At 43.0% G+C, this 13,180-nt stretch overlaps 1 protein-coding gene across 1 annotated transcript in view; it reads left to right on the top strand.

Moving 5' to 3' along the window:
* Nucleotides 1-11,594, top strand: part of srp72 (signal recognition particle 72) — a 112,389-nt gene extending 100,795 nt beyond the window's left edge. Inside the window, exons 18-19 of the mRNA XM_059645511.1 lie at nt 4,597-4,756; nt 11,136-11,594. Coding sequence (XP_059501494.1) covers nt 4,597-4,756; nt 11,136-11,304 — 329 coding nt within the window. The 3' untranslated portion in view covers nt 11,305-11,594. The remainder of the gene's footprint in view (nt 1-4,596; nt 4,757-11,135) is intronic.
* The last annotated feature ends 1,586 nt before the right edge of the window (nt 11,595-13,180 follow it).

The following is a 13,180-nucleotide window of genomic DNA, read 5'->3' as shown; positions in this document are numbered from 1 at the left end:
GTACTAAGATCCTGGGTGAGAAATTTGCTAGTGCTATTCGAGTGGATTTAAACTAGCTCAGCAGGGGGATGGGAACCTGTGGTGTAGTTCCAGTACACAGGAGGATGAGAGTAGGGAGGACATGGACAGGATTTCACTGTCACAGGGTGTGCTGGCAGACAGCAAGCTAGTTTGAAGTGTGTCTACTTCAACGCCAGGAATATTTGGAATAAGGTAGGTGAGCTTTTAGCATGGATAGGTACCTGGGACTTCGATGTTGTGGCCATTTCGGAGACATGGATAGAGCAAGGTCAGGAATGGATGTTGCAGGTTCCAGGGTTTAGATCTTTCATAAAGATCAGGGAAGGTAGTAAAAGAGGGGGAGGTGTGGCTTTGTTAGTCAAGGACGGTATAACGGTGGCTGAAAGAACTTTTGATGAGAACTCGTCTACTTAGGTGGTATGGGCTGAGGTCAGAAACAGGAGAGGAGAGGCCACACTGCTGCGAGTTTTTTTGTAGGCCTCCGCAAAGTTCCAGGGATGTGGAGGAGCGGATTGGCAAAACAATTCTGGGCAGGATTGAAAGGAACAGGGTGGTCATTATGGGAGACTTTAACTTCCCCAACATTGACTGGAAATGCTATTACTCTAGTACGTCGGATAGATCAGTTTTTGTCCAATGTGTGCAGGAGTGTTTCCCGACACAGTATGTCGAAGGGCTGACAAGAGGGGAGGCCACATTGGATCTGGTACTTGGTAATGAACCAGGCCAGGTGTTTGATTTAGTGGTAGGTGAGCACTTTGGAGAGAGTGACCATAATTCAGTTACGTTTAGTTTAGCGATGGAAAGGGATTGGAACATGGCACAGGGCAAGAGTTATAGATGGGGGAAGGGCAATTATAATGCGATTAGGCAAGACTTAGGAGGCATAGAATGGGGTAGTAAAATGCAGGGGGTGGGGACACTTGAAACATGGAGCTGGTTTAAGGAACAGATATTGCATGTCCTTGATAGATATGTCCCTGTCAGGCAAGGAGGAAGTGATAAAGTAAGGGAACCGCGGTTTACTAAAGAAATTGTATCTCTTGTTAGGCAGAAGAGGGACGCTTATGTGACGTTGAGATGAGATGTTTCAGATGAGGCAATGGAAAGTCTACAGATTAGCTCAGAAGGATTCAAAGAGAGAGTTAAGAAGAGCAAAGAGGGGACGTGCAGTCGTTAACAGGTAGAATAAAGGAGAACCCTACAGATTTCTACAGGTATTTGAGGAATAAAAGGATGACTAGGCTAAGGAGAGGGCCAGTCAAAGACAGAAGTGGGAAGTTGTGTGTGGACCCTGTGGAGATCAGAGAATATTTCTCATCTGTTTTCACTCAGGAAAAGGAGAATATTGTAGAGGAGAAGACTGAGTTACAGGCTATTAGAATTGAAAGGATTGAGGTTAGTACGGAGGAGGTGTTATCATTTCTAGCAGGTGTGAAGGTAGATAAATCCCCTGGGCTGGACGGGATTTTTCCGAGGATTCTGTGGGAAGCTAGGAAGGAGATGGCGGAATCTTTAGCCGTGATCTTTGAGTCATCATTGTCAACAGGTTTAGTACCACAGGACTGGAGGATTGCAAATGTTGTGCCCTTGTCCAAGAAGGGCAGTAGAGATGACCCAAGTAATTATAGACCAGTGAGCCTTATGTCTGTTGTAGGAAACGTTTTGGAAAGGATTATAAGAAATAGGATTTATAATCGTCTAGCAAGCAACAATTTGACTGGAGATAGTCGACACGGATTCATCAAGGGCAGGTTGTGTCTCTCAAACCTCATTGAGTTTTTTGAGAAGGTGACCAAGCATGTGGATGAGGGTAGGGCAGTTGACGTGGTGTACATGGGCTTCAGTAAAGCCTTTGATAAGGTTCCACATGGTAGGCTAATAGAGTAAATGCGGAGGCAAGGGATTGAGGGAGATTTAGCAGTTTGGATTAGAAACTGGCTTTCTGTAAGAAGGCAACGAGTGGTGGTTGATGGAAAATATTCAGCCTGGAGTCAGGTTACTAGCGGTGTGCCTCAAAGATCTGTTTTGGGACCACAGCTGTTTGTCATTTTTATAAATGACATGGACACAGTCATAGGTGGATGGGTTAGTAAGTTTGCAGATGACACAAATCGGTGGAGTGGTGGACAGTGTGGAAGAATGTTGCAGGTTGCAGGGAGACTTAGATAAACTGCAGAATTGGGCCGAAAGGTGGCAAATGGAGTTTAATACGGATAAATGTGAGGTGATTCAATTTTGGGAAGAATAATAGGAAGGCAGAATACTGGGTCAATGGAAAGATTCTTGGCAGTGTGGATGTGCAGAGGGATCTTGGTGTCCATGTGCATAGATCCCTGAAAGTTGCCACCCAGGCTGATTGTGCTGTTAAGAAGGCTTACAGTGTGTTAGGTTTTATTGGTAGAAGGTTTGAGTTCCGGAGCCGTGATGTCATTCTGCAATTGTACAAATCGCTTGTGCGGCCTCACTTGGAATATTGTGTGCAGTTCTGGTCGCCCCATTACAAGAAAGATGTGGAAGCATTTGAAAAGGTGCAGAGGAGATTTACCAGGATGTTGCCTGATCTGGAGCGAAGGTCTTATGAGAAAAGGCTGAGGGACTTGGGTCTGTTCTCATTGGAGAGAAGAAAGCTAAGAGGTGATTTAATGGAGACATACAAGATGATCAGAGGATTAGATAGGATGGACAGTGAGAGTCTTTTTCTTAGGATGATGACGTCGGCTTGTATGAGGGGGCATAGCTGCAAATTGAGGGGTGATAGATTTAAGACAGATGTCAGAGGCAGGTTCTTTACTCAGAAAGTGGTAAGGGTGTGGAATGCCCTGCCTGCCAATGTAGTTAACTGAGCCACATTAGGGGCATTTAAACAGTCCTTGGATAAGCATATCGAGGATGATGGGATAGTGTAGGGGGATGGGCTTAGATTAGTTCACCAGTTGGCACAACATCGTGGGCCGAAGGGCCTGTTTTGTGCTGTATTGTTCTACGTTCTATGATATAGCTGTAGGACCTGTTGGCATTATCTTTCACCTTATCTCCCTGGTCCATCTCTTACCTACTTTTTGTTCTTCTGATTTCCCTCTTAAGTGTACTCCTATACTCTTTAGAGTCATCTAAGGATCCACTTGAGCCCGATAGCTTAAACGCAGTGTGTGCCTTGTTCTTTTTCCTGACCAGAGCCTCAAAATGCCTGGAATCTTGATATCACACTTTCTGAAAACCTCCAGTTTGGCAGTTGTTCCTTTTTCTCCAAACAGACTTGTGTGTTCGACCTCTGTGAAATCCTGCCTCATGGTCCCAAGGTTGGCCCTGCTCCTGTTCAGCCCCTTAACCTGTGGACCTGTCCTATTATTCTCCGTAACTATGGTAAAACTTAGAGAGTTATGCTCACTGGAGCCAAAGTGCTCTCTGACTGACACTTGTCACCTGCCTGGCCTAATTTCCGAAAAGGAGGTCCAGTGTTGCACCTTCCCGGATAGGCCCCACTACGTATTGATTTAGGAAACTTTCTTGGGCACATCTGAGAAATATCACTTCGTCTGGGCCTTTTATGCTGTGGGTGGCTCAGTCAATACAAGAGAAATTAAAATCTCCAAGCAATACTACTGTATTGTTCGTAATGGTAACTGCAGTCTATCCACACATTTGCTCCACTGCCACCTGCTGGCTATTTGTGGGTCTGTAGTACAGTCCCTCCAGAGTGACCATCCACTTCTTGTTTCTAAGTTCTAACCAAATGGTCTCACATGATGACCCCTTCAGAATATCCTCTCTAAGCACTGTTATGTTCTCCCCTATCAAAAGAACAACTCCCCTCCTCACTTACTTGTACTTCTGCCACACCTGTAGCTTCTGTATCCTGGAACATTGAGCCGCCAGTCCTGCCCTTCTCTCAGCCATGGTTCTGTTATGGTTATAATATCACAGTCCTCGGAGCCTGTCCATGCTCTGAGCTCATCTGCCTTGTCTATCCTTCTATACAGTTAGCAAGGCAGCTTTCCCTTTCCTCCAATCACCTGCCCATTCTTCCCTGTCCACTTGTCCTCCAGCCCTCAACCAACTCTATTTGTTTTCCACGTCTCCTCTTCCATTTGTGACAGTTGGTTTCAGCTCAGCCACTTCTCAAAACAGCAGAGATGTGAAGACAACAACAAAGCTAATCTCAATTATGCTGCTAATTGAAACTTTCTTTTTCTCCCCTTGCATCTGTACTGATTCCAAAAAAGTTCAAGTACTGCATTCTTCTGCTTAATTACTATCTCACCCGACCCCTGAACAAATACGATATGGTTGAACTTATCGTGTGAAAATTTGTTGGCGTTGTAATAGTCTTGCCAAACTTCACCAGTAGAAGGAACTGCTTCAATATTAGCAGGTTTTGCTTATTATCATTAGCCACCAAGGTTATTTCTGCTTTTGAGTTTTAAAATTAAATAATTTTGGTAGACATGCAACTATCTGGAGAAGTCTCCTGGTTCAACGTGAAATTACCTGATGAAAATATTCACATTGATACCACTTCATTGAATTAAATTAAAGCGCATCATACATCATTCTTTATCTTCTTTTGTGTAGGTAAGCTTCCCAAAAATTATGATCCTAAAGTGCCTCCGGATCCAGAACGATGGCTTCCCATGCGGGAACGTTCGTACTATCGTGGGAGAAAGAAGGGGAAGAAGAAGGAACCAATAGGGAAAGGAACTCAAGGAGCAACATTGTCTGCAGCAGCAGAACTGTGAGTCTTACTCATGATATGACTTTAACGCACAAAATAACTATACTATAATCAAAAATTTGCGGAGTGTTTGGCAAAGAACAGGGAAGAAATCTGATTGCATCAGATGCATAGAACATCTTCCTATGCTTTAAGATTCCAGGATTCTCGGAGCATGCATTTTTGACCTTTCTCTATGATCTGTTTTTAGCTGTTTTAGACAATACAGCCAGTGCTTGAACAACTTATGGGATATACATGTTTTTTGCCTTGTCACAGCCCCAGAAACTTCAGATCCATGTTTCCACAAATTTCCAAGTAATAAATCCAAGTCAGACCAAATCTCTTTCCAGACCTCCCCATTTGGAAAGTCTAAGCAAGTCAGATCAGTAATTAAGGGACATGATCCACATTTTACATTTCCAAATCTACTTAAGCGCAAGAGCCAACCAGCTTCCAGTGAGTGAGTGGGTGCTGGAGTTATCACCTGCCGTTTTCAATGACGATTCCCAAATAATTGAGCTTGTTAACAATCCACTTGATTCGAATAACATGCTGCAGGTGGGCAAGGATGCGGAGTTAATAGAAAGGAAGTGGGTGCACTATTCAATGATGCCTTTTGCAATTTGGGGACTCTGTTCTTCTGTGCATCTCCATCTATCTTCCAAAAGCTGCCCTTATCACCACTCTTGCTGCACTCCTTAGACTTGCAGATTCGTCCCTGCCAAAAGATCCCAGACTTGTCACTCGTCTGTGGGCTTGCTTATCATCCCGACAAAACCCCTACTGAACAGTGGCACTGTTGAGACTACTAGAACTGCAAACAAAACAGATTGACCAGCTGCTCTCGAGAGCAGGATTTTTGTTGCACTTAAGAGTACAAGCCCCATTCTCTGCTTGGTTAGGGTTACAGTTAGGCTTTTAAAGGGGAGTTGAGGGAGCATAGTATTAAGAATGAATCCCTGCAGTGTGGAAACAGGCCTTTTGGCCCAAAAGTTCCACACCAATCCTACAAATGGCATCCCACCCAAAGTGACCCCCCAACTCGATCTCTGTAACCCTGAATTTCCCATGGCTAATCCACCTAAATTACACATCCCTGGACAACTATGGGCAATTTAGCATGGCCAATCCACTTAACCTGTACATCTTTGGACTGCGGGAGAGAGCTGGACTACCTGGAGGAAGAACATGCAAACTCCGCACAGACAGTCACGCAAGGCTGGAATCAAACCCGAGTCCCTGTGCTGTGAGATAGCAGTGCTAACCACTGACCCACCATGCTGCCCCAGAGCAGTATACCCCGATGCCCCTTATTCCACCTAACATTCACCCTATGAGTGCAAGTGGGTCAAGATTATCTGGGATTAAGGTCTGGATTTGGAGGATTTGGGCCACGAATGACTTCTAGGTCAGAGTCCATAGTCAAACAATATGATTGACTCTTACTTGCCCTCTGAAATTACCTAGCTAGCTATCTAATTTTATTGAACCAGTCCAGAATCATTGATCAAGAAAAACAGGCGAAGCACTCGACTAGGACATCAGAAAGGCACAACTGCTCAGTTGACCTTAAAAGTGTTTCTGAGTAACATCTGAGGAACTGTGCAAAATTGGAGAGAGCTGATTCCATTAGTAAAATAACCACCTAACGTGATCACAATTTGGGAGAGCCCAGCACCTTTAATCAGAGAGTGGGAGAGTGAACCCAGAGCCTTAAAATAGCACAGGAGGGAGAGGACACCCAGAGCTCTTATATAACACAAGCATGTGTTGCCCCTGAGCTTTAAAACAACACATGTAGAACAGACCCAGAGACTTAAAACAGATTGCAAGCTAGAGAGGATTCTCATCCTCAAAATTGCATGAGGGGGCGTGGGTCCAGAACTTTAAAATGTGAGAAAGAGAAGGACAAAAGCCTGAAAACAGAGAGAGATTGAGAAATTAGACCCGAACATTAAAACGAGAGAGTGGACCCAGAGCTGAAAAAACACTGAAGAAGCTGAGTTTGAAAAATAGTCACATCATAGGAAAGCTGTAAGTTGATCAGTTCATGAGTCACTGCTTTAGGAAATGTAAAATGTTGTAATTTAGAAAAATAAAGTAAAAGTTTAAACAGGCCTTAAGTTCTTACCTAATAATTAAGACACAATTGCAGAAGGGAAATAAGAAATTAATTAAATATTTAATTTTGTTTATTTTGGCAGGACTACAGTTGTAGAGAAAAAATAGGTGATCAGTGTTCGTATTGGCTCTAAAATTTAACTTTATGACTTTGTGCCATAGTCCTGCCTTTTTCCCTATAATCCTGCACTATATATTGTAAACAGTTGCAGACCCAGCACTGATTCCTGTGGAACCTACTGGTTACAGATTATCAACTTATAATAGAACCATTTACCCACACTTGCTGCTTCTTCCCCATTAATGAATTCTCTAACCATGCCAATATGCTACCTCCACTACTGTGGCCTCTTATGACTAACTTGCTGTGAGCTACTTTGTTGAATGCCTTTTGTCTAAGCCCAACAAATCTACTGGTTCCCCTCTATCCACACTGGTTGAGACTTCCTTGAAAAATTCTATAATTTCTTGTAGTTCCCTTTAAAGTATGTTGTTTCTGACCCAAGCTTTTCATACTCAAACTGAATATTAAATGCTTTCATGCTATGATCATTTCTTCCTAGGGCATCTTTTATTCTGAGGTCATTTATTAAACTTGCTTCATTGCCCATTACCAGATCCAAGAAAGCATGTTCCTTGATTAGCAATATACCATGGAGCACCAGGAAACAATACCTAATGCAGAGGGATACAAACAGTTTACAGAGGGATATTGATTGGTTAAATGAGCAAAAAGTTGGCGAATGGAGTATACTTTGTGAAAATGTGAAGTTGTTCATTTTTGAAGAGGGAACATTACTTAAATGGAGAAAAGCTGCAGAAAGTTGCAATACAAAGGGACTTGGGGGGTCCATATTATGAAAAGCAGAAAATGAGCACTTGGGTGCAGCAGATAATTAGGATGGCTGATGGAAGGCACGTCCTTAGATCAAGAGGGTTGGATTATAGAACATAGAACAGTACAGCACAGAACAGGCCCTTCAGCCCACGATGTTGTGCCGACCATTGATCCTCATGTATGCACCCTCAAATTTCTGTGACCATATGCATGTCCAGCAGTCTCTTAAATGACCCCAATGACCTTGCTTTCACAACTGCTGGCAACGCATTCCATGCTGTCACAACTCTCTGTGTAAAGAACCCGCCTCTGACATCCCCTCTATACTTTCCTCCAACCAGCTTAAAACTGTGACCCCTCGTGTTAGCCTTTTCTGCCCTGGGAAATAGTCCCTGGCTATCAACTCTATCTATGCCTCTCATTATCTTGTAGACCTCAATTAGGGCCCCTCTCCTCCTCCTTTTCTCCAGTGAAAAGAGTCTGAGCTCAGTCAACCTCTCTTCGTAAAATAAGCCCTCCAGTCCAGGCAGCATCCTGGTAAACCTCCTCTGAACCCTCTCCAAAGCATCCACATCTTTCCTATAATAGGGCGACCAGAACTAGACGCAGTATTCCAAGTGCGGTCTAACCAAAGGATTATATGAATAAGCAAGTCTTACAGCAACTGCACAAGGTGCTTGAGAGACCACATCTGGAATACTGAGAGCAGCTTTGGTCTCCTTATTGAAAGAAGGAGGTTATTCATTGAAGATGGTTCAGAGAAAGTCCACAAGGACGATCCCTGGTCTCGAGGGATTGTCTTATGAGCAAAAGCTAAACAGATTTGGACTTTCTCATGGGAGTTTGAATGAATGAAAGGTAATCTCATTGAAAGATATAGGATTCTTAAGGGGCTTGACAGGGTAATTGCTGAGAAGATATTTCCTCTCATGGGAGAGTCTAGGACCAGAGGGAATGGTCTCAGAATGAAGGGGTTCCAAAATAAGACTGAGATACTGAGGATTTACTTCTCTGAAGGTTTTAGATTCTTTGGAACTCCTTGCCACAGAGAACCGTGGGGGCAGAGTCCTTTTGTATATTTAAGGCTGAGATAGATTATTGATCAGTAGGGGAATCAAAGGTAACAAGGAAAGTGGGTGTGAGGAATGTCAGCCATGATCCAGTTGAATGACAGAGTAGGCTTAAGGGGTCAAACATCTTAATTTTGTTCCTGTTTCTCATAGTCAGAATGTCTTTTTGTCTTGACAGCAGCATGCTATTAGTTGTGAACATGATGCATATGTCTACTGCACTGTAACAGTGTGAAACAGTTAGCTTCATCTGTTGCTCATGTGGAAGTTTAGGAACCATAAACCCAATCCTGACCACTGAGGGTAGGTTTGCAGTAGCCAGTAGTAGAGAATCCCCTGGCTGATTTCTCAACAAGACCTTGAGGAAAGAGAACTTGTTAGACTGTTCCATTCCAAATGTAAGTTATGGTGCATGTTGGAACTCATTAAAACATAAAAGAAAATTCTCCTATGCAGCTGCAGATTTAAACATTTACGTATTGGAACTATGCGAGGGATAGGAAATTAGGTGCCATTCCATTGAAGATGTGTTTAGTTTGGAATCTATACAAAAATGTTTGAGACAGCAGGACCTAGAGGGGGTTGGTAAATAAAAACAGAAGGGTCACCGGACCCGAAACGTTAACTCCTGATTATTCCCTTCACAGACGCTGCCAGACCTGCTGAGCTTTTCCAGCAACTTCTGTTTTTGTTCCAGACATACATGGTGTTGTTTTCTACAATGTTCAGTACGTTAGTAAATAGGTTAGCAATGTCAAATGAATACACGGTCACTATTTGTATGATCTTTAAGAAAGGTGGAAAACTTGCATAAAATTTGTTATAGCAATTTACTCAACATTTGACCAGTTCGTGTTGTTATGGACCAGACTACCCCCCTAAAAATTTATTCAGAAGATAGTCTAGTCGTTCAAGTTTTCTTATTTTGAAGGTAGTGTAAGGTGTTGCATTTGGCATGTAATTCAGTTGGTCAAACTACCAGATTTGAAGCAAAATGCACTTTATTTGTACACTATACTTAAAATATGACAGAAGAAAGAAGCCTGTATTTGGAAAACTTAGCTTGATTCATTGTAGTTACATGTACCGAAGTAGTGAAATGTTTTGTGAGCAGTCCAGCCAGATCATAGTAAATAAGGATATACCGATCATAGGGAGCTTTGACAGAGCAAGGCATAAAAGGTTGTGGCTGCACATGAGGTCCACAAGGCAAGATCAACATTATTTGAAGTTGGAGAGGTTCATTCAGTAGTCTGATAACGTCAGGAAAGAAGCATTCTTAAACCTGTTGGTGTGTGTGTTCAAGCTTCGAACAGAGCATCAACAGTGGAAGAGGTCTTGGATGATGATGGCAGCCTTTCTGTAGCAATGAAAAATATCATTTGGAGTCCTCGGATGGGAGGTTGGCTTCCTTGATGGTCTGGGCTGTGCATACAACTTCCTGTAAACAATAACTGTTCCAATATAGTAATATCCCATAAACACTCCCTTGGCAAAAAGCCAGTTCAGAAAAATAGATTGTTTTTCTTGGTGTTTTCCTGCTTCTGGAATTGCATGAAACTGTGTAGCGGGGAGAGATATACTGCAGCTTCCAAACCCTGCTGAGACCTCATTAGCAACAACTACTGAAAGGTAAGAATCCTGGTTCTGTATGAGCTTGACCACACCCATTCAGGCTGCTTCTGTTGTTTCGACTTTTAAGAAAAAAAATCCAAGGCCTTGCTAACTGTTTACGTTATTGGATCTGGATGGACAGCTTAGTACTTCTGTCTTAAAACTGCTGTTCAGAAAAAACTCTTAAAGCCATTGTATTGTCACAGTGCTGTGCAGAACCAGTTATAGATAAAGTCTTGTGTAAAGGGTCATCAGTTTTGTGTACCTTGGGTAGCCTGTACATACATAGATGACCCAAGTTGTGCATATTACCCAGCACTTTGTTGCCCTGACCCAAGTCCAGCAAATGAAAGAACTTGTGCGTACATTTCACTTGTTTCAACTCAATGAAACAGGTGACAACCATTCACTGGTTCATCCACCAGGGCAATTCCTTGACCACTCATGTCAACCTGCCTAGTTTAAAATATTATTAACTGTTGGCAGTTAATAGTCAGTAATTATTAACTGCAGCATGTTAATGCCTCTATCAATCACTGATCTCATACCAACCAATTGGCACTTATCTCTGAAACAGTGTAAATGTTTTCCTTGTATTGGCATTGTTGCAAATTGGGATTTCCCAAGATTATTACAACTCTTAAAAAAAGTTTAGTAAATTTAGTATGTTATAATGTACGGGCAAGATGATTGAATGTATTCAGTTAATGTACTTTAAAGCTTACGTTACTGACTTTTCTGCTGTCTACTCCAGCGATGCTAGCAAGACTGTGAACAGCCCACCCACATCCCCACGACCTGGGACTGCAGCAGCAGTTGCATCTTCAAGCAACATTGTGCCACCTCGGCAACAGAAGCCTTCTGCTGCTTCCAAGAAAAAACAGCAACAAAAAAAGAAAAAAGGTGGGAAAGGGGGCTGGTGATGCTCAGATTGCGGAATACCTATTCTATATGCGTATAGAGACTGTTAAATCTTAATCATTGTACTACACGTTGGAAACCTTAATAATAAAGGATTTGATGTGAAGTTCATTTAACTGTTTAATTTATACCAAATGTAGTCTCTTCTGGTTACGACAATTAGTTTTAGTTTGAAAACCAAGCAAGTAATTGATATCAGTGTATATTTTTATCTTAGCTCGATTTGTGGTCACACAATGAAATGTCTAGCAGAATTGTTACCAAAATCTAAAATAAAGTTAACGTGAAGCAATTGTTGTGCTTGTTTAAACATGTTGTTAAGTTCTGTTTCGTTACTATTCAAAACTGGTGAAATGTAAATATTCACCGTTGATCAACAGATAGAAGATCCTGAGGGGTATTGCGACTATCGATATTTCTTTACTTTCCTCATTTTTGGTTTGGAACTGGGAGCTGAAGTTAAGAATCAAACTTTGACCAACACCTTGTTCAAAAAACAGAACAAACAAACAAACTGATGTTTTCATATGGGAACTGGCCCAGCAAGATAATTGCACATTAATTATTATTCTAAGAATACTGCAGATATTTTGACATCAGCATGTGTTATGCTCAGGATTGGCAGCTGGTTGAATGTTGCATTGGTCAATCAAGGAAAGGCCAGTGCTGGCCAGCCAAGCACCGAACGTTGAAAAAGCGTAAAGAAAACATAGAACAAACCAGGTTTATTTGGATTTTTTGGACAGAAGGCTATCTGCTTAGAAACTTGAGGATTGGAGTGCTGAGTTTGTTTTATTCTCCCTAGTTTTATATTCAGTTAAAGAATTGTTGAATGTTCTAGGAAAGAAACCCAGTTTATGAAAATTGTGAATATTCCTTGGCGCCTGCTGGAAACTTTGTATTGATGAGTGACTTTGGAAAGATGCGGTCTTTTATCCTGAGACGACAATGCATCAAGGATTCCACAGAGACCTGGTGCTTGTTGTTGAAATGATTATCGAACTGGCAAATTGCAAGTCTTATTTTCAATTAATCCCTCAGTTCTGTCTGGCTGCCTGTGCGAGTGGGGGTTACAATCAAAGACGCTTGGTTTAAATCAGACAGTATCTGCTCCCACGATGAGGCAATCCACTCCCGCACATCCCAGATGTCCAAGTTCTTCAAGGACCGCAACTTTCCCCCCACAGTGGTCGAGAACGCCCTTGACCGCGTCTCCTGCAACACATCTCTCACACCCCGCCCCCGCCACAACTGCCCAAAGAGGATCCCCCTCGTTCTCTCACACCACCCTACCAACCTCCGGATACAACGCATCATCCTCCGACACTTCCGCCATCTACAATCCGACCCCACCACCCAAGACATTTTTCCATCCCCACCCTTGTCTGCTTTCCGGAGAGACCACTCTCTCTGTGACTCCCTTGTTCGCTCCACACTGCCCTCCAACCCCACCACACCCGGCACCTTCCCCTGCAACCGCAGGAAATGCTACACTTGCCCCCACACCACCTCCCTCACCCCTATCCCAGGCCCCAAGATGACATTCCATATTAAGCAGATGTTCACCTGCACATCTGCCAATGTGGTATACTGCATCCATTGTACCCGGTGTGGCTACCTCTACATTTGGGAAACCAAGCGGAGGCTTGGGGTCCGCTTTGCAGAACACCTCCGCTCAGTTCGCAATAAACAACTGCACCTCCCAGTCGCAAACCATTTCCACTCCCCCTCCCGTTCTTTAGATGACATGTCCATCATGGGCCTCCTGCAGTGCCACAATGATGCCACCCGAAGGTTGCAGGAACAGCAACTCATATTCTGCTTGGGAACCCTGCAGCCCAATGGTATCAATGTGGACTTCACCAGCTTCAAAATCTC

The sequence above is a fragment of the Stegostoma tigrinum genome, chromosome 1 (genome assembly GCF_030684315.1).
Source record: "Stegostoma tigrinum isolate sSteTig4 chromosome 1, sSteTig4.hap1, whole genome shotgun sequence".
NCBI lineage: Eukaryota > Metazoa > Chordata > Chondrichthyes > Orectolobiformes > Stegostomatidae > Stegostoma > Stegostoma tigrinum.
Note: the sequence above shows the minus strand (reverse complement) of the source record. Positions and strands in the feature narration are given on the sequence as shown.